The sequence below is a fragment of the Aythya fuligula genome, chromosome 2 (assembly GCF_009819795.1).
Source record: "Aythya fuligula isolate bAytFul2 chromosome 2, bAytFul2.pri, whole genome shotgun sequence".
Taxonomy (NCBI): Eukaryota; Metazoa; Chordata; class Aves; order Anseriformes; family Anatidae; genus Aythya; species Aythya fuligula.
In genome coordinates this window covers 79,631,626-79,658,368 of record NC_045560.1, presented here as the reverse complement: position 1 = coordinate 79,658,368, position 26,743 = coordinate 79,631,626, and the positions used below count along the sequence as shown (strand labels likewise).

At 43.1% G+C, this 26,743-nt stretch overlaps 2 protein-coding genes across 3 annotated transcripts in view; one reads left to right on the top strand and one right to left on the bottom strand.

The window, feature by feature from the left end:
* The window catches only part of RELCH (RAB11 binding and LisH domain, coiled-coil and HEAT repeat containing), a 73,421-nt gene extending 66,965 nt beyond the window's left edge, over positions 1-6,456 (bottom strand). Inside the window, exon 1 of the mRNA XM_032181284.1 lies at positions 5,936-6,456. Within this exon, the coding sequence (XP_032037175.1) occupies positions 5,936-6,449 (514 nt within the window). The 5' untranslated portion in view covers positions 6,450-6,456. The remainder of the gene's footprint in view (positions 1-5,935) is intronic.
* A 227-nt stretch (positions 6,457-6,683) lies between these two features.
* PIGN (phosphatidylinositol glycan anchor biosynthesis class N) overlaps positions 6,684-26,743 on the top strand; it is a 107,494-nt gene continuing 87,434 nt past the window's right edge. Inside the window, exons 1-4 of one of the 2 annotated variants that reach the window (XM_032183041.1) lie at positions 6,684-6,725; positions 19,334-19,593; positions 23,241-23,362; positions 24,332-24,430. In XM_032183041.1, the coding sequence (XP_032038932.1) occupies positions 19,367-19,593; positions 23,241-23,362; positions 24,332-24,430 (448 nt within the window). In that variant the 5' untranslated portion in view covers positions 6,684-6,725; positions 19,334-19,366. Of the gene's footprint in view, positions 6,726-19,063; positions 19,231-19,333; positions 19,594-23,240; positions 23,363-24,331; positions 24,431-26,743 lie in introns of those variants that run through there. The other variant, XM_032183042.1, reaches the window with a different exon arrangement.

The following is a 26,743-nucleotide window of genomic DNA, read 5'->3' as shown; positions in this document are numbered from 1 at the left end:
AACACCTGGAAGAAGGGTGCAAAGACAAGAGACTTCACTGAGTGGTGTCCGGGGACAGGGCAAGAGGCAAAGTGCACAAACTGGAACATGGGAGGTGCCATCTCAACATCAGGAAACACTTTCTTTTTTTTTTTTTACTGAGCAGTGTCAGAGGTTGCCCAGCGAGGTTGCAGAACCTCCCTCCCTTCTTGGAGGTATTTGCAAGTCGCCTGTCAAACGAGTATTTGCTCATTTCTACCCTGCCCCACCAACATCAAACCAACATGAAGAAGTACTTGTTATATAAATAAGATTTTTTTTCCTGTGAGTTTTTATGTAATAGCGTTTCCTTCAATTCAGAAGCCAAGTTGCGTCACCACCATGCAGAGCTGTGCTGCAGGAAGGGAGGAAGTAAATTGCCCGTCCCCTATGGTGCACAGAGGGGAAGAGTTCAGTATTTCCCAAAGGCTTTTTCAGCTTGGTCCATTTAAAACCAACAACAAAAACACCACCTCTAAAAAAAGCCTTCTTGTCCACCAAACTTAACATACACTTTGTACCCTGTCTTAGTCGTTTGTATTGTAACTAAAAATCCAAAGCCTACAAGCTTAACTACAACTTGCAGCCTTTGCCCAAGAGGTTATCAAATGCAGTTTTATCACGCCTACATCTTTATAATATACTAGAAAATCAATGACAAGTCATACATTTAATGGGAATAGTTGCAATGCAGAACACACAACAAAATAAGGTTTTAAGATATATCTCCGCGTACTGATAGGAAAGATACTTCTGATGCTCTGCTTTGAACACTTCCAAATATAAAAATGATTTAACTCAGAATTGGTTAGAAATCTTAATTTGGTTTGAAAGTCTGAGAACTTCCTGAAACTTCCCTTTTCTGTATTTTCATTAATTCTGGGTTTATAGAATACAGTTGCTGGCAATTTTAAATTAACCAGGATGGACTTTGCACACAAGTCAGCTCCCAACACAATTGGTATCACTACTTAATTCATCACGGCTTGCCTGTAAATACAAGACAGTGCTTTTATTATCAGGCAATGAATCTTGTATAAATTTCCAGCAAGTGTGCTCTGGGCAAAACAGGCTGCATCTTCTGTCACAAAACCGACAATTCTCAGAGGAAGAAAAGCTGCAGGAAACTCCATGCACTTTGCAGAGCATTGAAATTACGCACAGGGAAGCTTGAGAAGCTGCCAACTGCTGGCTCTTAAACACAAAGCTCTCTCCTTGGTCTCCCCCTCCTCTCCACACAACCAGCTCCACCTTCTCCACCAGCAGCACTGGTGAAAGGGAACGTGTGCTGCTCCAGCACCCAGTCTGCTCATTTTGATCAAACTTTCATACAAGGCACGGCTCAACTCCCCCATGACTGCACTAGCCACAGAGCCTATCTGCACAGGGTCACTTCTGCTTCCCCCAGCATGGGAAACCAGCAGCAGCTCCGGCACAGGAACACAAGAGAAAGCCAGGGCTCATGCAGGAAGATTTCCCAGAGGGCACCTGCAAGCATCCTAAGAGACGAAGGGCACACAAATAAGTTACTGCAAGGTAAAGCATGGTGTGCCATAGGAACCCTTGGTACTCAGTGATAACCTGAGCTGTGCCTGCCTGCTCCCGGGGGATGTGAGCCTGCCCTGCTTTGCCCATCTCTGCCGTACATACCTCATGCTGCCTGGTCGCGTTATTTCTGTGTGTCACTGCATCATTACGGGCACAAAACCATCTTCAGATCCACCAAAATACCCCTGAGCGCTCCAATATAGATATCAACCAAAGATTAAACAATCCACTCACTGGCTGCAGCCATCAAAAACTCAGTTCCTCTTTCCCTCAGCACTCCATACTCTGTCCTTTTGAAGGAGACAACACTCAGCTTCTCCCACCTGTCCATAACAGGAGTTTTGACTCCCTCTTCACCTGCACCCTTCCATCCTTCCCTTCACAAGAGGAGCCTTTCCTAAAGCAGGTATTAAACCCACTGTCTCACCCACAAGCCCTCAGATCACCTTCCATAAAGAAACCAGTATAAGTTTCAAGCTGATAACAAAAGCAAAACAGCACAAGGCAGAATCCTAGTCATTAGAACAACAGATACCACATCGTCTTCTCAATTTCCAATCCTATTTAGATTGTCATTTAAGCTGTGGGAGCTCTTTTGATGTAGTCTTCTCTAACATATATTCATTTAAAGCAAAAATCTGATAAAACACAGATCATGACAGGGGCATGTACAGAGTCACAGCACTACCGTGCCTGTAGCTCAGGATTCAGAGCTGTTATGAAGCCCCCCCTTTCTCGTGATAGCATCAATGCACTTTTCCTGCGTCCTTCTTCCAGTAGGACCGAGCTGAATTCCAAAGGCTATAAGTGAAAGCAGAGATATTTATTACATCTGAAACACACACACAAGCAAACCCCAAACCACAAGGAAACCCTGCAGTTTACTGCACAGTAGCAGGATTAACTCCCTCTATGTTTGTACTCACAGATTAACTTAACGTAACTGGAACCAACCCCCTGGCAAATTACAAACAATTCCACTTTTGAAATATCCAGAAAAAAATCATCTCCTAAAAAATATAAATGCAGCAGACAAGTTTAATCCCTTTATGATTTTCTTTAAAGCCATTACAAATTTTTAAAATATTTCTTCTTTATGAAGGAAATGAAAGGCAGATTTTGAGACTAGAGCTAGTTCTAACAGTGTAAGCTGCATCCCTTCAGGAAACAACATTCACCAAGCGTAATACTCACAGAGCATCATACCAAACACATAAGAAATATGAAACTTCTTCACCTGCTATGCTTAAGCCTGAATTATGGCTCTCAACTTAAAGGACTTACTGGCACAACATTTGAGGCTGGGCAACAAAGATGAGACGTTTGAACCACTGGGTTCTAAACTTCAAGTGTCTCAGTTTATATGATACAACGGTGATGGGACCACAATTTTACTTTTAAAATATAGGTTGCTACCCAAAGCCTCCTAGGAGATCTGGAATACCGTGTGAAGCAGGGACTTCCAAACTACACTGCTCATATGACTAGCATTAGAAGAGTGGTATCAAAATGGTCTAGCAGATTGGTCACTGCTGCTATTGAATCCAATGGAAGAAGCAAACCTGGGAGTTTGGGAAGATCTAAGCAGAGATGCAGGATATGAAGGATGATTGTACAGAAGTGCTGTGTGACTGAAGGAGCAGCGCTGACTCCTTCACAATGTCAATTATTTTTTTTAAATTACACAAACAGAAGTGTTAGACACAATAAACCTTTCCCTGTTTTTCATTACAGTATGGCTTTATCTCTGGTTGCAGCTGTGACACATTGCTGCCGCAAAACGGAGGGGTGTTTCTTCCAAAAATACAGGAGAACCTAGTCAGCTGACTATCAACTGCTTTGTAACCAAGTACTCTCTCTGAAGCACGGTTCAGAGACAAAACAGCCTCTAAGTCACTAGTTGGCCACATGATGCTAGTTCTTTAGCTGCTAGGATACTTCACTAAAACCTCTTTGTAGAAATCCATAAAGAAAAAAGGAAAAAAATGCCAGCATGGACTCGTATTTTAGCTTGCCTGAAACACCAAGACCTGACGATGACCAGTTGCAGTGAAATTCTCCCATTCTGCATATGAATGCACATACAGTGCAAAGCTGCTCCTTGCTCCCTGGAAATCCTCAGGCAGCATTCCAGACATGCTTCACATTCAGCGCCAGTCACCTTTCCTACAGCCACCCAGCCTAGGGAAAGCCTCACCACACAACCAGAGTCATCTAACTTGGGAGCAGGGGGCAGCAGGTGCAGGGCCTGTGCTGAGAAAGAATTCTGATTTTAGGTATCAACACAACTTTTTTGTCATTCTGAACACGTGTGTTTTGTTTTTTTTTTTTTCCCCCCACTGAGGCACAAAATTCAAGTGACCTTGAGATGTCAATCAAACCAAATTCCACTACCTTCTACATCAATAGTATCTGTAAAGAAAACTACAGTTTTATGCTCAAACTCATTCTGGCTTCACAGCTAGCTTAGGGAAACACTCACTCACTGCTGGATCAGACCTGTGGGTTATTTATCTGGCCAAATACAATACCAGCTGCTGAAGAAGAAAATGAAAGGAATTCTTGCGAGGACCTTACAATTTTCAGCCCATCAATCTTCTGCCATCAATTTTAACACTTGGATATTGGCTTAAATTCAGAGGCATGAGTCCCTATCAGTTCTCGTTAACATTAACCAGCCTCAGGCTGAGCAGCACTGACACAAATCACTAGCTCTGCACTAGACCTCCACATCTCAAGAAATCTGATGAGAAAAAAAAGTTCGAAAATCTACTTGAGCTGTGCAAAAATACATTTTTCTCATTGTTCTGGATCTGACACCTATCAACGTCACTCAATGTTAATTGCCTTTTGAAATGCTTTTGAGACAAAAAAAGCACACAACTTCTGTTATAGATACTGGATTTCAAGACACTTCTATGTAACCTTTAACATAAGGTTTACCATATTTACTTTTGCCATGCCTCAGTATTGTTACGCTGCTCCAGAAATACATCCCCCTCCTCTCCTCACCTCCTTCCCCCCTTGTTTAATAGTTGTGTCATCCTGCTGCCATGCATTCAGCAGGTCAGCACAATGATCAGAAAGATGTTCTCTCATCAATGTACATTGCTCTAGAACTCCCCATTTTTTGGGGTGTGTAACAGCAGTCACACAGGCTGCTGTTCTCCTAATCCCACTGGAGAATGTACATCATCAACAACTGGAAACAACACGTTAAAAAAAGAGGAGAATGTTTAATCAATTGGATGAATTGATTGGAAACCCCAAGAAAGCTGCTTTTAAGGAAACAGAGATTTTTGTTGGCCCGTAGCCTTGAAGCATGAGGGTTCACCAATCTTATCATGAAAGCAACAACACTGAAGCTCTCGGTAGGACAAAGCCAAGTTATGAAATTCTAAGCATTTGTAAGCAAGACAAGTGGCATATAAACAACATGGTAGGAATTAAAGAAAAATTCCATCCAGTTTTTAAAATACATTGAAAAAACGATAAAAGCTGACAGCCTAGATGCCTCCTGTTATCCAGGCCATCTCGATACCACCAGTTCTTTCCAATTTTTAAGTCTAACTGCATGTCTTTGCAATATTGGACACTTTTTGAAGTAAACCAAAGTACAGAACTACATGCAGGAGGCCACTAGGTATCTTAGAATACGCGTATAGATAAACCTTTCAACAGTATTTTGAAAAAAACACCTTTCCTTTCAATGCTGTCCAGGAGCTCATTAAGACCTCAGAAGTCAGGTGTCAGGGCAACTCCTCTCTCTCTCAGTGCCACTTCCATTAGCTGCCAGGCTTTTAAACCTCTGCTGTTCTCAACAGTAATACTGCTAAATCACACAAGTAATTCTATTCTAAACCACCCGCTCGACTATTAAAACCTAAAAGCTTTTCAGGCCAGCTATGCCACAACTTCCGAAACACCCTCACTGCTTCCAGTAGGCACGCTAGCCCAGTATATTTCCCCCCACCAAGTGGGGATCCCCGAAATGGACAGCCCAGGAGTACAAGCGCCTGGAAAGCCTGGCAGCACGGGTTATTGGAAACACTGTGTTAGTTGTGTGCGATGGGGTGGCACCCATATAACTGAGGCCCGTCCTGCAGACCTGAGCCCTGCACTGACAGCCACATTTTGACAGCTGCTGGGTGCCCCTGCGCAGCCTGCTCTGCGTCACCCTGCGGGACCAGCTGATCCCTGGGGATCCCTTCCAACCTCAGCCACCCCGCGAGGCTCCAAATGAATGGGTGGCGGCTCTGGCAGCCCCTTCACCGCGGCGCACCCTCACTCCTCTTTGAGAGGGGGTGCCCAGGAGGGCAGGCGATGCCCGGGGCAGCCTCAGCACCCTCCCCGTCCCCCCGGCACTTACTGAGCTGCCCGGGGCCGGGCTCCCTGCCGCCGGCCGCCCCCAGCAGGCTGCCGGGCAGCCCCCCCGAGGCGCCGGGCGGCGTGCCGCTCTGCCTCTCGAAGTTGCCGGGGTTGGAGAAGAAATCCCGCAGGCGGGGCAGCTCGCGGCCGCTCTCCAGCAGCTCGGTGTGCAGCTCCAGCGCCGTCAGCAGGAACTGGTCCCGCAGCAGCTGCGCCGCCATCGCGTCCATCGACACCCGCGGCGGCTCCACCGCCGAGCCGGGCCCGGAACCGGACCCAGAACCGGACCCGGCCCCGGCCCCGGCACCAACCCCAGGCCCGGCCCCGCCGCCATCGCCCGGCGCCCCCGCCGCCCGCGGGCCCGGCGGCTCCTCGGGGCTGCCCGGCTCCTCCCGCCGCGGCTCGGCCGGCTCCGTGCTGCTGCTGCTGCCGCCGTGCCGCCCGCCGCCGGGCTCGTCCTCCTCCGAGTCGCTGAGGAAGGGGTTCACGCCGCCGCTGCCGCCGCCCGCCGCCATCTTGCGGCGCGACGCGAGGCGAGGCCCTCCCGCACCTCCGCCCGCCCGCCGCCCACTGCGCTCCGCAGCCCGCCCCGCGGCCTCTTCCGGCTCGCCGCTCTCGCGAGAGCCGCCCGGACAACGCGACCGGCCCCGCTGCCTGGGAGGGAGGGGGCGGGGCTTGGTGGGGGCGGGCGTGGCTTGATGGAGTGGGCGTGGCTTTGCTGGAGATAGGCGTGGCTTGAGGGGGCCGCGGAAGCGGAAGGGGACCGAGGCCGGGCGCGCGGCGGGAGGCGAGTGAGTGTTGGCGCCTGCGCAGTGCGCGCGGCGGGAGCGGGGCTGGGGGAGATGGGGCGGGCGGGGGGTGGGGAGGGAGGGAGGGAGGGAGGGGGTCCTGCCGGGCTCTGGGCGCGCTCATGGGGGGGAATTTGGGGCCTCACGGATCGTAGGGGCCCTCCCCTGCTCTCCTGGGCACCCCTTAGGTGCTGGAGGGCTGCTGCAAAGTCCCCCAGAGCCTTCTCCTCTCCATGCTGGCAGCTGGAAGCAAAGCTGGGGTTGAAATCTCTAATAAAAGTGTGGACAAATCTCAGGGAGGCAAAAAGACGCGTTTCTGGGTGTGTGGAAGTGACCGTCCTGCAAATTAATCGAAACTCTATCAAGGCTACATCTAATCTTGTTTTACAGGGCCTTACTAGATATAGCAGTGCTCAGTACCGTAACTGCAAACAGGTTAATTCGTGTTATATTAGTATGCTATAAAAGAGTGGTAGTCCTGTATTTAGTTTACACACGTTTTCCTTAAAATGCAATCAATCTGTCCTTTAATAAACTTTTTTTCTCCCATAATATATTGATTTCATATTGTCTATGTCATAGGAAAAAAGTAGGGGAGCGTGAACAGTAGGGGAGTGTGAATGGGTTGTAGCATAAAATGAAGTGGCAAAATACACGTAAATACACTACATAAACTAAAAATAATATACTAAAATGCACTAAAAATAAGAAAAAAATAAGAAAAGCGTTTTCTCTGGTACTTTGTGGTAGATTTCGTTAAGGAAATCTTGTCACTTTCCTTTCTGGAGAGTTAAAGGATGCTCAGTGTGAACTTACTAAAAGTTCATCTGCTTGTGGTCTTTTTTCTCTTTTTTTCCCTTACTGATGTCCTGTAGCAGCCTCTAGTGGTGATCTGTGATGTTTACAAGTGATTCGAAGTTTAAAGATGGTTTAAACAAGTCTCCCTTGCTTTTAAGGTACGCGTTGCTGCTGGCTTCTGTGTAGTTTTACAACAAGGACTAAATTTTTCTCTTCTCCCCTAAAATAATGCAAAAATATTTCTCTGTTTCAGTACTTCCTAAGAGGTTCGTTTGGGCTTATGAAACTAATTGCAATGTTTACACTGATGTCCTTCAGTTGCTCCAAAAGAATGTACTGGCACCTAGGATAAGGTTAACACAGCTGAAGTACATATTCCAGAGCGGAAGAAAATGTGTTTAAACTGCCTTGTGCAATAACAATATGCTTAAAAATAGTTTATTGCGGTATATGAATAGGTATTCTAAGAGTCTAATTTAAGGGACTTGAGAAGAAAGCCTCACAATAAACATTCACCACCATGGAGGATGTGTGAGGCAGAAAAAGATGCTGAAGCTCTGGAAAGAAGGCATTAAATAGATTTGCTTGATGGAGACATGTACAAATTCATTTATTTTTCTGCCTCCAAAAGGTGTGCTTTGTTTCTTACTGGAATTAAAATTTTATTCTGTCTTTAAAGAGTGCAAGTTGTTTGTCTGAAGAATAGCTTACCTTAACATGTCTCAGATGAGGTTTCCAAATATAGGTCTGTCAAGCTGGGTATCCAAAATATTATTATCATTATTACTTGGTTTTGTGTGAAACAAAACCCAGTTTTTCAATGTATGCATATTTTTTCCATGAACTTTAAAATGTGCACTTTTTGAGGCAGAAAATGAGTAGAAACACATCAATCTTTGCTCTTCTTGTGTTGATTTTCGTAGGGTTGTTGAATCCTGATCTAATATAGGCTATTTTATAAATATATATTTTTTTGTATGTTAAATATAGGTATAGCTTTACCCATAGAAACCGACTTTATAATGTATCTGAAGTAAAAATAGGACAAAAGTGAGAAGGGACTCTTGAAATATTTTCAGCTTTAACAAAAATGTGATAATGTCCCACAAAGTAGGAGGAGAACATGTAAGTTTGCAGATGACACAAAGTTGTGGGAAAGTGTCGATCTGCTGGAGGGTAGGAAGGCCCTGCAGAGGGACCTGGACAAGCTGGGTCAATGGGTAGAGGCCAGTGGGATGAGGTTCAACGTGATTAAGTGCTGTGTCCTGTACTTTGATCACAACAACCCCGTGAAACACTGCAGTCTTGGGGCAGAGTGGCTGGAAAGCTGTGCAGAGGAAAAGGATCTGGGGGTGCTGGTTGATGCTCACCTGAACATGAGCCAGCAGTGTGGCCAGGAAGGCCAATGGCATCATGGCTTATATCAGGAATAGTATAGCCACCAGGACCAGGGAGGTGATCGTCCCCCTGTACTCAGCTCTGGTGAGGCTGCACATCAAGTGCCGTGTTCAGTTTTGGGCCCCTCACTACAAGAAAGACACTGAGGCCCTGGAGCATGTCCAGAGAAGGGCTACGAAGCTGGTGAAGGGCCTGGAGCACAAGTCCTGTGAGGAGCGGCTGAGGGAACTGGGGGTGTTCAGTCTGAAGAAGAGGAGGCTCAGGGGAGACCTCATTGCTCTCTACAGATACCTGAAAGGAGGTGTGGAGAGCTGCGGGTCAGCCTCTTCTTGCAGATAACTAGTGAGAGGACTAGCAGGAATGGCCTCAAGTTGCTCCAGGGGAGGTTTAGGTTATAAATTAGTAGACATTTCTTCTCAGAAAGAGCAGTCAGGCACTGGGATAGGTTGCCCAGGGGGTGGTGGGGTCACCGTCCCTGGGGGTGTTCAAGGAAAGGTTGGACGTGGTGCTTAGGGACATGGTGTAGTGGGTGACATTGGTAGTAGGGTGATGGTTGCACCAGATGATCTTGGAGGTCTTTTTCAACCTTTATGATTCTATGAGGTTAGAAATAATTTCTTCATTTGGGAGGAGAAAAGTTCAATCACTTTTTCTTTTCTCTATATTTGTTGTTTTGAAGCATTTCTGTGAACAATGGATGCTTGGGAGCCTGCTGTCTGAAGCATGGTGAATAAAGCATTTACAGCCCACGAAGAATTTTAGAAATTTGGGAAACCAAGTTCAAATTTCATGACGTATTTCATGTTTTTATGAGAACGAATAGAGAGAAATGCCACTGAATGAAGTCACAACTTGGGGATAAGAGATACTACCTTTTATACATCCACAAACTGGAGAATTGAGTTGTTGGTCTTCAGGCACTCAAGTTTGGAAAGCTGTGGAAGATGGGTATGTTGTCTGCCAATGTAGGCTGTACAGAAAGAAAGTTGTGGAGGTTACAGATGGCTGTTAAAGATGGCATGCTGTACCATATTGAAGGACAGTCTAGGTGGGAAAGGAAGCAGTAGAAATCAAGTATGAAAATGGCCTTTGTAAAGTCATTCAGAGGTTTTAAAGAACTAAACTCACGTGAGAGGCTATGCTGCCTGAATTTATTAACATTTCTGTTATTGAAGCTTTCTGGAGGTGAAAACAAGGCTTGAAATTGAGAAGGTCTTATTTATTCCTGTCACTGCAGAAGCACGCTCCACCAACTTGCAAAATGGTTTCTACACTTAACTCTGTTTTCCTTATTCTGCCTGCTGTTGTTCAGTCGAGAATTGGAGGAAAATGTGATTGAAGATATTTAAGCTGGCTTGTGGAGAAGGTCATGCAATGAAGGCAATGGTGTTAACTAATTTAATATAAGTTGGAAAACAAAGTAAGAATCTGAGGATGTGCTTCGAATGTGCTCGGTTAGCACAGCTGGGAGGTGATGCGGGCCTGTCCATCTGGCGCCAATGGAGGTCTATTTTATGAATTAGAATGGGGAACTGCACTGGAGCAAAGTTATTTCAGTTTCCTTCCTTTTTTTTTTCTATAGGTTATTTTCAGTCTGTCTCTCTATGCAGTTTTCCAGGCAGCTGTGCCAGTCCAAGGGAATACGTGGATGGGAGCAGAGGACAGGACAACTCTCTGCAGCTGTCCTAGCTTGGTTTTTCTTGTGGTATTTGTGGCTGTGAGGACCTCTTGTTCTTCTGACATGGCAGTAGCAGTTAGGTATTCGTGTAGCAACACCCGATGAAATATTTCCCTTGCTGGTTTTAATTATTTTGGGAAACAGATGTTTTTAATTACAAGACAGTTCCTACAGATGGTTGGGTACAGGTAAGTAAGTGCTACACAGATGTGAATAATAGACCTTTTCTGTCACCTTAAAACTAGCTGGTTGTTTCTTCCCTGAGAACAGGCACCTAATGTAGGTAGAACTCGTCTGTGTCTTTCTAACATGAGACTATATTTGATGTCTGCAATAACAGTAAGTGTCTGCTCTTGTTTTTCTGGGCCTTGCAACTAGTTATTTCAGCTTCTTGAATCATTTCATTCGGTGATTGAAGAAGTTGGGGCACATTTGCCCCCCTTGTGCTAGTTTCTTTATGATGAACCTGTACATACTGAAAGCCTGCTTCTACGATGGATCCTGCTAGGGTCTTGGTCCGCAACGGTGCCCATGTATGGTTGGAGCAGAGCCAAGATCCTTCTTAATTCTTGCATAGCCCTGGGAAAGACAACAGAAAGGCAACAGGAAGGTAAATTCCCTTTGGGAGCTGCCAAACAGGCAAGTTTGGGGTGAGGGAGCAGGGCGGTAGGCAGGGATCGCTCTATGGGGCGTGCTGTGGGTGCAGGTTCTGTAGGTTAAGAGTTGTACAATAGCAATTATGCTAGCCCATTAATTATACCTTACGATCAAATGCATTCTACTGGCTAGCAGACTTGGTTGAAGTAGTACTTTTATCTCACAAGCTCGGGAGTCCTTTCTAAAACACTTTTTTTTGAAAGAGTGGGAACCTGTGAAACGATTATTTGACTTACGTGTTCCTTTATTATGGAAAGTGTTACTCTGTGCTCAGAAGGTTGTCTTGCAGTCCTTTTTCCCTTCAGCCTGAAGGAAAAATTGATATTGGACAGCCTGTGTGCAGGAAGTAGCTGACAAATGGCTTCTTACCATGTTTGTTGGGTTTTGGTAGCAGTTGATACTGATGAGAAAATGTGACTTCAGACCAAACTCTTCTGTTTCAGCTCTTTTCAATCTTGTAGTCGCTTCTGTAGAGCATACTTTAAGCACTGTTTTCTTTGTCTAAATGTTTAAAAAAAAACAGAGGTTACACAGTGTAATGCAAGGCACTTTTGGCAGGATAAACTACTAAACAGTCTATGTTTATGAAATGATGAGTATATGAATGGCGTGTCCATGAAATATGATGTTAAGCTGTAGACCAGGGGTGCTCGAAGAAATCTTGCTTATAGAGTATGGCGGTATGAAGAAATACATAAATAATAAATCAAGAAATACCCGAACAGAATCATGAATGCTGCCTGAAAACAGACAGGCTCCCAAAGTGCTGTTGCTGATGAAATGGCTGATTCACAGCAAAGAAAAGACACAGCAGTTGGGTTTGAGTTTTGCTTTTTCTGAGTACTTTTATAACATCCTGCATGGCGAGCAAAAGTACCGCTGCATTTCTCCCCCTCCCTTTCTCTGTACCTGGCTGACTGGCGTTGGCAGAGGATGATGCTCTTGTTCTCTTTCACGCCTCAAAGCATGAAGAAACCACCCTTGTTCCTTCTCCATGCTGTCGTCTTGTCGGTGGTGTTCCTGGGTATGTCTTTGTACCTGGGAGACTTGTGGATGCTGTTCCCGTGCTCACAGGGTAATTCAGATTGAATTTGTTAGGCTGGCACTGGAGTGACGGCGTTGCGGGGAAGTTCAAGTCATTCTGCCTCGTAGGCCACAGTCAGGTTTCTCCTTGCAGTGGTTTCGCAAAAGAGACTTTTCTAGGCGGGCAAAGCGATCTTGATTATCAAGAGATGTTAAAAAGAAAATTCAGTATTCCTTGGGCTCCCTGCCTCAGGTTTGGATGTGCTTTACTGAACCACATTCACAATTTAAAGCAGATGTCGTTTGTTATTATAATCCATAAGATGCTCGGTGAAGATGTTGAGCATAAAATAATTATAAACAGATGGTTTGAATTACGAAAGCCACTTCAGTGCAAAAGCAAGTAAAAATACTCTCGTTACAGTTTCATTGTCTGGCGGAGCATATTATGCCTCAGTAGGGAAAGAAAATGAAGTTTGGGAAAGGAGGAAGAGGGACGTGATCGTTACCTCACCTACATTCATCGTATGTGTGAAGTCACGATGAGGTTTTTGGGTTTCCAATGTTTAAGTGTTGCATAAAGATGCCAGTAGGCTTACTCCGAGGCTGGCTGCTAAGTCTGCTGTATAAATTTGTGCAGCCAGTAGGTGTGTGCCTTGACAGCAGGAATCGCTTGATTTTGTTATTTGACAAGTTTAACTCTTTAAAAAAAAAAAAAATAAAAAAATCCAGATTAGTAAAAGAGTAGGGTAAGGGCTGCTGGTGCTATCGTGGATGGAGTATAATTGCCACACCACGAAAAATCCTGTCACGCAGCAGAGCTCCCATGTCGCTCCCCTGCCCTAAGCGCAAGGATCATGTTTTATGTATGGACAAATTGTGCAGTCACCAATTTGACAGCTTAAATTACATAATACACAGCGCCGTTTAGCTGAAAAATGTGTTCGTCAGCCAGAAACAGAGCAGACATTCCCGTCTATTTCTTCTTTCCATAGAAGATACTTACCAAGGCCGTCGGTGCTTATTGAAAAAGCCTTTCCAATGGATTTTCTTCATCTTAACCAACAGGCTTGGCAGTATTTAGTGAGGCATGGTCCCTCTACCGGAATTGATTAATGTGACTTCAGCTCCCTCTCCTGACACTTTATTATCCTTAAAAAATATTCCTGCCAGGGAGGCATACTCCATGTAGTGTTTTGTGCTTGTTTTATTGCATATTTAGGGGAAAAAAAAAAAAAAAGGGAAGGGAAAAGTTACATTTCTCAGAAAGGACTATGTTATATTGCAGCGCAAGTATGGGTTTCTTTGCCTTATCTGTAATGCTGAGAGATGATAACTTCAGGGAAAAACAACTCGGATGTGGATTGCTTCGGGGAAACGAGCATTTCCCTAATTACATCAGCTTTCCTGCTCAGCTGTAAGGGAGCTGATCCTTTCCTGGGGGCTGTGGACGTGGGTTGTGCAGCGGCCAGACCTGGCTGCAGGGGTAGTGCTAGGCTGGGGTGCAAGTCAAAAAAAAAAGTCCTGTTAGCAGGGTATGGATCAGCTGGAGAGGAGGGACGAGCTAACGTGAAACAGGCTGCCTGCTTCTTGCCTTCACGATGGATTGGCTCCGTATTTAGTTTTAGGAGGTAGTGATAGAAGGAGAGAAAATACAGAAAAAGGATAAATCAGAGCCTGATGCCCTGTGCACTACTTGGGCTGAGGCTGTAGAGGAGATGAATTGGCTGCCTGAGCTGTATTATTGTAAGTAGCGTCTTTGGATGGACAGTAAGAAACAGCAAGTGATAAATTGGTTGTAACGCGCTCCGGACTCTCCCTCTATTTTGTCTGTAAGGCTAGAAACTGTGATCTTTTCTCTTAGTACGTGATAGGCAGTAGCTAAATGGAATTAAACAGAGTAATGCAATCAGGATTTGGGCAAAGCTTAAATCTTTGGATTGTAGTGCACTGAGTCACTTGCTAGGGGGTTGCCTGGGAAGATATCAGAGGACGCAAAAATGCTGACACATCCTTAAGTTTCATTGACAGCAAGATGTAAGATACATCTTCAAGGGAGAGTTTGTTTATCCACTTTTTGGGTGGCCAAGCACATGAGAGCAGAGCTTTTTGCACTAGGAATAAACTTAGATTCAGTTCCTTGTCCTCCAAAGTGAAAAGGGCTGCGTGTCTAATACATTGCTCCTTTGCTTCTCTTGACAGGCTTTGGCTTTTGTTTTTTCTTATAAGTTAGTAGTCAATCTGATTTTCTTTTCTCTTAGTTTTTTTTTGTCCTTTTCATGTCTTGTGGGGTTGCCTTGAACCACCAAGCACCAGGCTCTACAGAGAAACTTGCTTGTGATGACTTCTACAACAGGAGGAGGGAGAAGAGGAAGGGTCTCTCTTTTGTGTGGTGCCCCATAAAAATTGGATTCCACTTCTGCGTTTCCGAGGATGCAGACGAACAGTACGTAGATAAATATGCATGTCTCCTGCTAGAGCAGACGCCTGCTCCTGAGAAGCATTACCTGTGCCCCTCTGTGCCTGGAGGGCCTGAGGGCAGACATCACTGGCTTGAGGGATGTTTGAGTGCCTGGATTGTACTGGGATAGCTGCTCTCTGCTCTTCCCGGCCAGACAAGCATGCTGGAGAGCTGCTGGGCACCAAGGCTTTCATTTCCAGCTCTTCTTTACGCTGACAGGTGTGTCAGGGCACCTCTGAGATCCTGTTCCACCTCTGGTTCCCACATTGAACCTGCAGGTTGAGACTGGCTTTTGAACAGCCCTGTGATGCAGAAGCACAGAGGGAGAAGAAAAGGGGCGTGGAAGAGATCTCTGCGTTGCAGACGACTCAGCTCAGTGCTCCAAAGACCTCTGCGTTTTCACATTTCCTGGTGCTGTCACCCCATCCCAGTTGTTACTGCACTGGTTGCGTGGAGGCGGTGGACTTGCAGTCCAAGACTTTCCATCGTGTCTTTGAGAACGAGGTCAAGTTTTGAGGAGAGAGAAGTATAATACTAGAGCCCATTATAGGAAGGAAAAAAAAAAACACCACACAAATAGATCTCCCAGGAGACCGACACTGAGGCTTGTTCTGATTACTGAAGGTCACGTCCAGATCTTGCAAGAGAAAACATTTTCACAATATATTTGTAGCTTTACTTTTCCACACCGATGGTCCCTGCACAAGAGTGCAGTGGAGGAGATCACCCCAGGGAACCCATTTATATCTGAAGTGAGACGCATTCATCTGTTTTCCTCTTTGTGCTACAAATGCTTATATTTGTAATTACACTGCTTAGCATTAGGCCTTCTTGTGCCATGAAGGTGGCTTACAAATTCTGGAAGTCCCCTTGTCTTTGAACCTTTGCTTTCTTCCCTGATGGTCTGCCTTTCACGATTCAGTGATCTGTGGTAAATCAACCTTTAATAGTAAGTCCCAGCTGGTAGTGATTAAGCCAAGAAACAAATTAGTGTCAGCCAAGACCTGTTTCCGCACAGCTGTGGATTGTGTAGACAGACAAGATCCTACTCAAAATGGAAACTGGTTTTTATGTGAGAAGTGGCCATTTCAGTCCATCATTCAACAATCTTCCACCCATGTCTGTCTTAGACTGTGGTACGTAAGTATAGAGGGCTCTAGCAAAGTCACTTCTTTGTCAGGGTATACTTCACTTCATTAATCTGTAAATGCTTAATTCCATGCATATTTAAGCCTCTGATAGGTTATTTCACGAGTCAACGTAACCCTGAATGTTATATTTTACCTTGGTTGCTGTTTCCTCTGCACGTAGGCTGGTTCAGATCCTGATCCTTGTATTTGATGGTTGCAGTTTCTTTTATAGGCAGTGTGCCTATGGGACTCCTCTGACAGCCTTCAGGAAGGGGACTGGGAAAAGCATTCTGGAAATTAATTTGCCCCTTCTGGAAATCAACTTGCCCATTTTAATTGATGCTGCTGTACCTTCTAGGCAAACTGATGTTTCAGCATCATGGGATGAAAAGGAGTATTTACCTCTCTTTTCAGTCAGGAACCAAAGTTTACCCCAAGCATCGTCGCTGAGGGGACCAATGTGCACAGCCCTTCTCTTCAGGTAGTCTCATTGCTCTGCTTTTTCAGATCCTGCCTGGGTTAGGTGGTAGAGAAGAGGTTGGGTCAGAGTAGTTCTGCAACCATGACCATGCTTAAAAGTATCTGTCATGTTTAAGTGGGTACCTGGAACTGTGCTTTTTGATGAATTCTTGCAAGAGCTGGTGTGCTGCTGAAGGGAGAGCTGTGGAGATGCCTCATTTGCTTGAAGAGCTCTGAAGCTGTAATTACGTGATTTTAACCAGAAAGATACACAGGAGTGGAGCAGACATGTAGAGAAACGCTTGAAGATAAGAAAAGCAGAAGCATTCAACCGCCAGTAACCAAAGCTCTATAGAAGAGGTTATCTTTGTGCCTGCTTGTTTTTCCTTCTCCTCACTTTGTAGTCAAAGATGTTGTATATTGAGGGTTGAGAAGAAATGGGGATGTGCTCCAAGAATGAGATGGGAATGGACCTGTGGAAAGCTGGCTCCCAAAAAACACCCGATCTTGGGTGTTTGTTTGTCCTGTGGGATAGAAAGGGTACGTTGATTGTTGGGAAGTCTCAAGGAAACCCAAGATGAAAATCAGTTACTGGAAATCCTAATTCATGTTGTTCCCTGATTGTGTTTGAAGAGAACATATTTCATAAACAGTCTAAACAACTTTAGACGCTTCAGAGTAGCAATGACCAAGTTCAGCTGTAACTTGATCAGCACGAAGAGGTGCAGAAGGTCATTGTTGCTTGTCTACATTGCTTTTTGCTGACTCTTATCAATGCTGTTTAATCCTTCTCTAGCCACAGATGTGCTCGTTTGCAAGACCTCACAAGGGCTTAGTGGTTCGAAAAGCAGGTGGGTTGGGAGCTGCCTGCAGTGAAATCATCTAGTGGTGATGAGCAATTGGGTATCTTGTGCCTGGAAGAGTGGCCTACTATAGCGTAATTGAACCATGGTTGCAAATGAAGTCTTCTTTTGGACTTAATTTTGTAGATCACTGTACTCTGATGACATGGCATTAAACTTGAATTGTGTTGATTACACTCCTTTTGCTGCAAGCTACGCCTCAGGCCTGGGGAGATTTAAAGCAAAGGGAAATACTCTGTGCTGTAAACAGTTTAGATGTCTAATACTGTAATTGCAAGAACTCAGAAAGTGTTCAGCTATAGATTTGTAGTATTGGGAGCAGCCAGCAGCAAGTATCTGATTGAAGTAATGTGCTCTCATTAAGGGGGTATCTAGTTGCATCAGCTCCTAGGCATGAATAGTTCAGGTTCTCGTATCAAACAGCACAGCTACATCAGAAGAGGAAGCCCGGTGGAAAATAAGACAGTAAAATGAGGTCCTGTGTTCAACTTAATGAACAACGTTAATGTTCAACGCATGCAGGAACTTAAAGTACTTAAGAATGGAAACACAAAGTAATAAGCTGATGCTTACAAATGTCCCAGGTCTCTGCTGGAATCTCACTTGCACAGTTCTGTGCCTACAAGCTCCTGCTTGAGAGATGAAACCTCACTGCATTGAGTAGGGCTACCACATGTCTCTTTGAAATGCCATATTTATCTCAATCATGATACTTTTTTCTCTCAGTCTCTGAAGTTGGAAGTTATTACTGTATTAATTACTTTGATTAGGATGAAGGCTGTTGCAGCTGTATTTCAGTAGGGAAAATGAGTGGAAATGTAGCTTACAGTTAAGCTGCGTATAGGCCTGAATTTTACTTTGACAAGTAGTGTGATTTAGATATAAAACAAACTTTCAAATCTTTTTCATTTTTCTTTTCCTGTGGTTTTCCTGGCCCTTTAAAATTTGTATTTTAAGAAAATCTTTCAGGGTTTTTATCAGGGTTAATTATGTTGTAATGAAGCCTTTCTTTCCTTCCTTGATAAAACTAATCGTCTTACCACGTGGTGGCTGTCTGTGCCTGTCCACGTTCGTGTTTCTAACTACTGGAGTTCTGTAAGTAGCAAGATAAGAAATGTAGGCGTTCTCATTCAGGAGCACTGACTAGATCCTGAATGAAGAGCTTCTTTTGGAGGGAGGCACGTACTGATACAGACAACTGAATGTCGGCACCTTCCGGGCTGTTCAGAAGATCTGTCTCTAAATCAGTGAATGGAGGTGTGGAGGTGCTGTTTGGGTAAGGCTGATAATTAGCTTATTTAAATAATGAAGTTAGCAGTTTGCACAGAGCTAATAGCCTCGTTCAGGCTGTTTCCTATTTTACCTAACTCTGTACGTGTTGGCGTTGCCTTCGGTAGGCATCATGCGACACCCTCAGTGCATGTGGTGGATGCATGCATTTCCAGTGTATCTATTTTTAAGCATCTTTGTATCCTGAACCTGACTTCAAAGACTGAAGGCAGAAAAAGCATCCTGAAAGGAGAGATTATTATCCTGCTGAACCGTAATTCTTCACCTGTTGCGTTTTTGTCGCCTTTCTTAGAGGAGTGATAGCGTTCTGCACTCACACAGAGCGGCTTTGTTCGTTTAAAGTAAGTTTCTAAATGGAGTATAACGAGCCCGGAATTGATGGTAAATTCACAGAAAGCACCTTTGGATGGATGCTTGCTGTAGGATGGCTTTCCCTGGCTGACTTCGGTCTCTTATCTGCCAGAACAGACCCCAAAGCTGTCGTGCAGTCGGCCAGCAGAGGGTAGTATGCTCATGGAGAGAGACGTCGTGTTGTCCTGTCACTGCTGTAGGTAACAGAAAGCTGCTGGATGTCGGAGATGCTGGCTTGATTTAATGGTCTTCTGAAGCCAGCCGGTATGCCAGAAAACGCCAAGGTGGAGTTGGTGTGACATAGCTATCTGACAGGCTGAATCAGCAGTGCGATGGCTTCTGACCAAAACCAGCATATCTGGGAAAAAGCTGCTTGTAAATAGTTTGATTTTGGATCTGGGTAATAACTCTATTTACAGTACTTCCATTCTGTATCAAATGACATAAATACTAATCCTACTAAGTTTCATGTGACTAACTATATTTTTCTTATTCCCTCTCAGTGCTGGACTTTGCCTTGCCAGCCCCCCGTTACCATGGGTATACCAGTCTTCATCCTTGCTGGTCTCCTTGTCCACTTTGTGTTCTTGGTCTCCATTTTTGACATCTACTTCAGCTCTCCCCTGGTTCACGGTATGACCCCTCAGCAGACTCCGCTGCCACCTCCAGCGAAACGTCTCGTGCTCTTTGTTGCCGACGGTCTGCGGGCAGATTCACTGTACGAATTGGATGGCAACAACACTTCCCATGCACCTTACCTGCGGTAAGTCCACCCAAAAATGCTTCCGATCCAGAAGGTTTAGCTTCTGGAGATAGCACTATGTAATGATGAAAAGTGTTCTCATAGGAACAAGAGAAACAGACAACTGTGGTGGCTTGGTACTGCCTTCCCTCTGCCTTTGAAGTGACAAATTTTTGCAGAGTTACGCTCTGCATGGCATCAATTTTGAAACCTAAGTCATTTATTTAAGCTGCTTCCTGGATGTTCAGTTTAGCCGGAGTAGTTCATTAACGCACCTGTCTTCCAGTTCTGAGCTGCTGATGAGGCTTCGTAAGGAGTGATTAAACAAGATGGGCTGAGCGGATCTAACAGCAAGCCGCCTCTTCCTGTTTGTTCCTCCTTTCCCGTCTGCGTGGCCCCGCTGCCTCTCTTGTGCTATCTCTAGCATCTCTCATTGCATAATGGCGTGATTGGGTTTAAGATTGTGGAAAATTAATGCAGCCAGAAAGGAACGCTAGAAGCCTTGTCTTTGAGTGATTAAAGTTAATATTCCCCAGCCTTCCTTGTTTCCTTATATCGAGATAGTTACTTGATCATAAGATGAATAATTGCCGAAATTTAAAAAAAATGAGACAGTGCTAAATAAGACTGCATTTGTGTAATAGCTGGTGTCTGGCTGGCATATCAGAGCAAATCCATGTAATCAATCATCTGAAGCTGCTGTGGCATTTCCAGTCTGCTATAGAAATCTGGGAAGGCTGCACTTTAGTACTTGTCATCCTGCCTGGGATTACTTGTAACTGTTTCTCTGGCTGAGTTAGGGTTCTTGTAAGGTGTGCTTTGTGCCACACCAGTGTGTTTTCCATATCTTCTTTTAGCGGTGGACTTCGTGCCTCTTCCAGAGCAGATTCGTCCTTTTAGGACTAAAGTTGTTGGTCTTTTGTAGCATCATAAGGTTGTGAATGCCATAGTGCCCCATCTCTAGGAGCAGTGGTGCGTTGGGGCCAAAATACCCTCTTTTCCAGCCATGAAGTGTCTAAAGTTCTTCAGTTTCAGCAATTCAGCATTATTACAGATTTCTAGTAATAAGGCAAACCATACATTAGCTTGTCCAGTATTGGGAAATTTGTACTTTTCTGTCTTTTAATTTGTCCCATTTCAAAATTTGTGCAAGTAAAACCTGTGCTGAAAGGACCTGGGTAAGTGGAGGAAAGAGCTGCCTTAGAAGAAAAGATACTGGTAGGTCACCAGAGTAAAATGCCAGTGAGATTTGAGGTGCCATCTGTCTATCTCTAGTTCTTTCATTCTGCCTATAAATAATAAATGCATGTGTGAGCATGTGTATGTGAGATGAAAGCATGCAGCACGCTGTGTCTTCTGAAAGGTGGAAGGCAAGGCAGTCCAGGGCATATCAAGTCCACTGTTTTGCATGTTCATTCTTAAGTGTCAAGTGTGCAGTCCCTTATCTGCTTTAGTGTGCAGCATAATAGGCAGATGACTTGTCTCGTGCAGGTGGAGCACTTTGGGAACTACTGTTTCTCTAAGGAGGAAAGATTATCTTTAAATGAGCAAGAATTATTCATGTAGCAATGTGCCATAAATGAAAGCAAGGTGTTTTAGTAGGCATGTAAAGTTAATAAATATCCATTATGGTTGGAACAGATTGCTGGCTGATGTATACCAGGTATACATCAGGCTTTTCTTTTACAAATATTCTTGAAAAATCTGTTGTTCAGCAGCATTCTGGTAGCTACAAGGGACAGCAGGTGGTGTGGTCTGAAGTGCTGTGGTAGTGCAGATGAGGACTGCAAAGAAGATGTTATATTCCTTGTCAGTCACGTTTTGTATGTATTGCTATATCATATTCATCACTATTATGGGTAGCTAATGTTTGTCCTGTCAGGGAAATGAATTTTTAAAACAGTTCTTCTGAGTAAAAGGCTTTGGAAATAATTCAAAATGGCTAAGTGATTTTTGAAAAGGTAAGTGGTATTCTGACTATATTCTGCTTGCCTTATGTTATTGTTGACTTCAGATACGTTAATGCAACCCATCAGAAGCAAATGTAAAGGATTACTTTCTAACTTAGGCAAAATGGAGTTGGGAAGTAATCCAAGGGGTAGAAATCAAAGTCTAATTAAAACAATTTCCCACCTGTTGTTACAGTGAAGTGAGAGGAGAGCCAAAATTTTTTATCTGTCGTAAGTCTTCCACTAATGCTAGTGCAATATATCTTGATCAGTCTCCAGTAAGAATAAATTAGAAACCTCTTTAGCTGATACTTAAATCCTTTTTTTAAGAATAATACTTGTTTTCAATATGAGTTGTCTTAAAACCTGGCTGAGGTGATAGCTAGAAGTAATATCAGAATATTATATTGCCTTTTTCATTTTTCTCTGCAGTGTTTGGGCTATTCAAAGTAGTCCCGTGAACTTCCAAGTAGGCCTGAGAATTTGAGATCCAAGATGAATATAAGCAATGAATTCCATGAGCACAGCCAAGCCTTAAATACTCTGTGTTTTGGTTTGATTCTTATGTTATTCATGTGAAATGTGTTTAGCGTACAGAACTTGTAATTAACAACTGTATAAAACCAGATTGGTCTATCTGTTAAAAATCAAGTTATAAAACATGAACTTGGGATCTACGTTCGATCACATGCAAACTCAGCGAGTTTTGTAACTTATACCTTGAACAACAAAAGTAACTTCTAGTAGGTTTCGCTCATAAAATTGCTTTGGATTTGTTCAGAGAATCTGCTCCTTTTTTCCTAAGAATTAGTATAAAGTATATCATGGTGTGTTTTAATCTCTTCTCCTTCCAGCCGCCACCCTGACAGTGGGCACTGAATGTTCCTCTGCTTCCAGAAGATGGAGACAAGAAAACATTCGATGATAACATTTGCTTGCTTGCTCTCTGACAGGTTCCAGCTGTTCATATCTTTAGCAGACAAGAACAGTTTGAGCCTGTTTCTTACGCTTGAGCTTTGCCCTCTGTTTTCTTTGCTTTTTATCTTAAAATGATTTTATGTGTACATGTATAATCCCTAGGCAGCTTCTGTATTTCTTTATATTTGGTGAGAATCTACTCTGATTTGCTTCAGCGTAACTGCAGAAGATAATAGGTTTGCCTGGATTTTCTGTGTTGTTCGAATGATCTCCACATTGCATTCACATTTGGTTTATATCCTCTCGTTGCTGCCTTCCAAGATTAAGCATAGATAAAGAAGACAGGCATGGTCCCAAGAACTAATTATACTTGAGTGTATTTAATGAGCAAAGGAAGATTGAACTTTCAAGCTAAATGGAAAGAACAAAGAAAAGCAATGCCAGACAGCAACAATTTGTTGGGCAGGGACTGGGGGGGTTAAGCCATATTAGAAGACAGCAGAAAAAAAAACAAAACCACTATATGTTACGTGTAAGTGTTGTAAAACATCAGTTAAACTAGTCTGTTTGAGTGTTGGTGGTCAACAATAGCAATGTTATCTGTGGGGTATTATAATACAGAACTACTTTCAGTTAATGTTTGGTTTGAGTTGCTGCACAGCAGGCTAAAGCAAAAAATCTTTTTTTAATCTGGGCTTTTTGTATTTCCTGTGTAGCATCCTACCTGTCACTCTTTTTATCTGCAAAACATTTTACTTGCAAGAAGTCACAAGCATTAACTGACTTGTATCTTTTTTTCAGGGCTATTCTGGAGAATAATGGCAGCTGGGGCATCTCTCATACCCGAGTCCCAACAGAATCCAGACCAGGGCACGTTGCACTGATAGCTGGGTTTTATGAAGACGTCAGTGCAGTTGCTAAAGGTATGCCAGTCCCAAAGTTTTAAACACTATCCTCCAAGATAAGGAATTCTACTGATATACTAGGTTCTATGTTATCGGTAAACACTTGCATAGTGGTTTGATTATATGGAAAAATCTCATTTTGGATAGTTTTCCCTCTGTTAATATTGTTAGCTATGAAAATGCATTACACAAGTTAATATTTTGTAATTTAGTAAGATTTAGCACCCTAAGTCTAAAAGCAGAAGAACTTTCTGGATTTACCTTTTCATGTAACAGATTATTTTAAATTATAATTTGGGATGTAATAGAAGGTGGTTAAATAATTGTTGCAAACAAAAGTAAACTGCAGTGTTTTAGCTGAACCATTGTCAGGTGGAGTTGAAGGATCAGTAGCAAAATGGAGTGGAAACTTCAGCGATTGTTTAGCTGGAGATAGCTGCTGTCGGTGAATTACCTAAGAGGAATTACCTGATCTTGCCCAAGCTTCTAGTCACAAGGTTCTTCCTTCTGATATCTGCTACAAATGCAGGATTGGCATGAGTTGCTGTTAAGAGCATCTCTTTATATTTGTCAGCTGCCTTGTCACAGAAAGTCTTTAAGGTTTTCTTGTGAAAGGGTGGAACATGATTATTGGTAATATAATACGTGTGTGTAACTTAATGCACAGTATGTTAAAAGCTGCAATCAGATAACAGGGGATTTAGAATTCGGGAAAAATTTAGCTTTGTAGAAGGTAAACCAGCTGTGTGTTATTTGTCTGAATCCTTTCATAACAAGATTGGCTTAGGTTTTCATCTCATTTCTTGATGAATGGGGGACTAATTGCAAATAGAGGCAAAAACAAGTAAAACTGAGACCTACGGAGTGCGGTTCATTGTGAAATAGTAGAAGGGACTTCCTCCATCCCCCACCCTCCAAAAAGAAAATTTGCATGGAAAAGAAGTCAAAAATCTTTTGGCAATCCAATTGAAATTGTATGTTTAACAGGATGGAAGGAGAATCCAGTGGAATTTGACTCTGTTTTCAATGAAAGTAAATATACGTGGAGCTGGGGAAGCCCGGATATTTTGCCAATGTTTGCAAAAGGTAAGGTTTAAATTTTGTGAATTTTTAACACATAGTTATCTGGTAATAAAATAGAAAGACTTGAAATTTTCAAGTTAAAGAAGAAGGTGAATGACATGTTTCCAGTTTATTTTTTGTACATGTGATTTCTAGTTTGTGAATTCAAGACTGGGTGGAGAAATGGTAAGCTTTTAAGAAGATATCCCTATTTTGTTATCCCTATTTATCATCCATTTAAGTAGGCTTTACTGAATTCTGTCAACATACTAAAGGAGAAACACCCATAGTTAAAAGGACTTCATGCTTTTAATTTGGTTTAAAGTTCTTCCTTCATTTTCTGAACTCCAGTCTCTCTTCATCTCCCCAGTATCTCCTCTGTCACACACACCTCTTTTTTTTTTTTCTTTTTTTTTTCCTGTTCCTAGGTTGGTCCATATAAATTTAAGTTTATGAAAAGCTGTAAAAATATATCCTAGAAGTTTACACTTTCCCATGACCTCAGATAACAGTTTGTATTTAGAAATATTTTGATGATGACTGGGGAGCGAGGAAAGGTAGTATACTGCCCTTGCACAGATTATTTACATTTCTAGGGATATATTCTTGGGAAAATATTTGGGGAATTCAAGAATTTTACAAAGCCCTGTCCTTTTGTTAATTTTCTTTGAGTAAGAAGATAAACAGGGGACTGGAAGCAGCTTTGATGTTTTCTGCAGGGGTGTGCAAGGCTAATTCCATACAGTTGTCTTGTGTCTCAATATGGCTTCTTCTGAGTGACACCAGTGAAGCTGTTTTGTTTGTTTGTTGTTTTGTTGTGGTTTTTTTTTTTTTTGGAATCCTCCAAAAATGAACTGTCCTTGGCCTATGGCCACACTGCTTGAGAAAGGTTTAGTGCAGCACAGTTTGAGAAGTAGATACTATCTGGGAAGCAGTTTCTCGTGATATAAAGCTGATTTAACTTTTTATTGGAAAAAGTATTCTTGCCTTCTTTGGTCTCTCCAATATAAGCTTTATCTATAAGCAATCTATTTTTGATCATGTATAGAATAAAGACGTTTGCCATTTCTTTGTTACGAGTTTCCAAAGAAGAGGAGAGATAGGAAACTTTGGCTTCTATAACAAACAAAGGAATGGAATCAAGTATTTATTAACTTTTGCTTCACTTTTACAAAAAGCTCAAAAGAAGATGAGTGGAACATAGCTTAAATTCTTTCCATGTTGGAAATTAGTACAGTCATATGACTCTTCTTGTGTTTTTTCATCATGCCAAAATATTCAGAATTCTTTTAACTGTTTCACCATTGAGAGAAACATGTCTTCTCACACCGTTTTCGTTGGATGATGAATAAAGAATGTATGATACCTGCTGGGTTTTGTCAAGGAGTGAAAAATCCCATTTGCTGGCATTATTTATCTTCCGATCTTTTTTCTGTCATAAAATAAGTATTTCAGTCAGATGGTGGTGGATTCTATAGAGAAGGTAAATAAAATGCTGTTGGATCTCTCTATATCAAAATATAAGTATATGCATGATATCTGAATTTGTCTAAGTTTGTGTGATTAATGTTAGTCTGAGAAAATGTCAGAAGTATCTTTGGAACTAGTGTGCAATTTGCATACATCTGAAGCAGGTTTAGAGAATGTTACTTTCCAATAGATAAATTTGCTTAAACTACGCAGATTCGGTATTCTAATTCTAACCTTATTTTCATGATATTTTTAGGTAGAGCTTGAAATTATCTGAAAATAGTGTACTTTGAAAATGTCTACTTTATTTCCAGAATGTTTGTGAAAACTTCCATTTTTTCTTCTAGACTTGCCAAGAGTTGAGTTTGTCTTGCTGTTGTCCAGCCCGATACTGTTTTGTCGTAGGTCTGGGTTAGAGTGTAATCCTGAGTATTGAAAACCACACTGAGACAGGATCTGAAGCTGCTGCTTCTGCTGGACCATTGAAGGAAGGGGTTGGTCTACTTGACGCTGGTGCAGCCTCACCTCAAGTTCTGTGTATGATTTTGGGCACCACAACATATGAGGACACAAAACTATTAGCCTCTGAAGGAGGACTTTGAGGATGGTGAAGGGTCTGGAGGGGAAGAGATATGAGGAGCAACTGAGGCCCCTTGGTTTGTTAAGTCCCGAGCAGAGCAGGCTGAGGGGAGGCCTCATGGCGGCCTGCAGCTCCCTCACAAGGGGAGCGGAGGGGCAGGCGCTGAGCTCTGCTCTCTGGGGACAGCGACAGGACCCGAGGGACGGCATGGAGCTGGGACAGGGGAGGGTCAGGCAGAATGAGAGCTTTGATTTCCAAAGGATGTAATCTTATTGTAGGAGGATAAC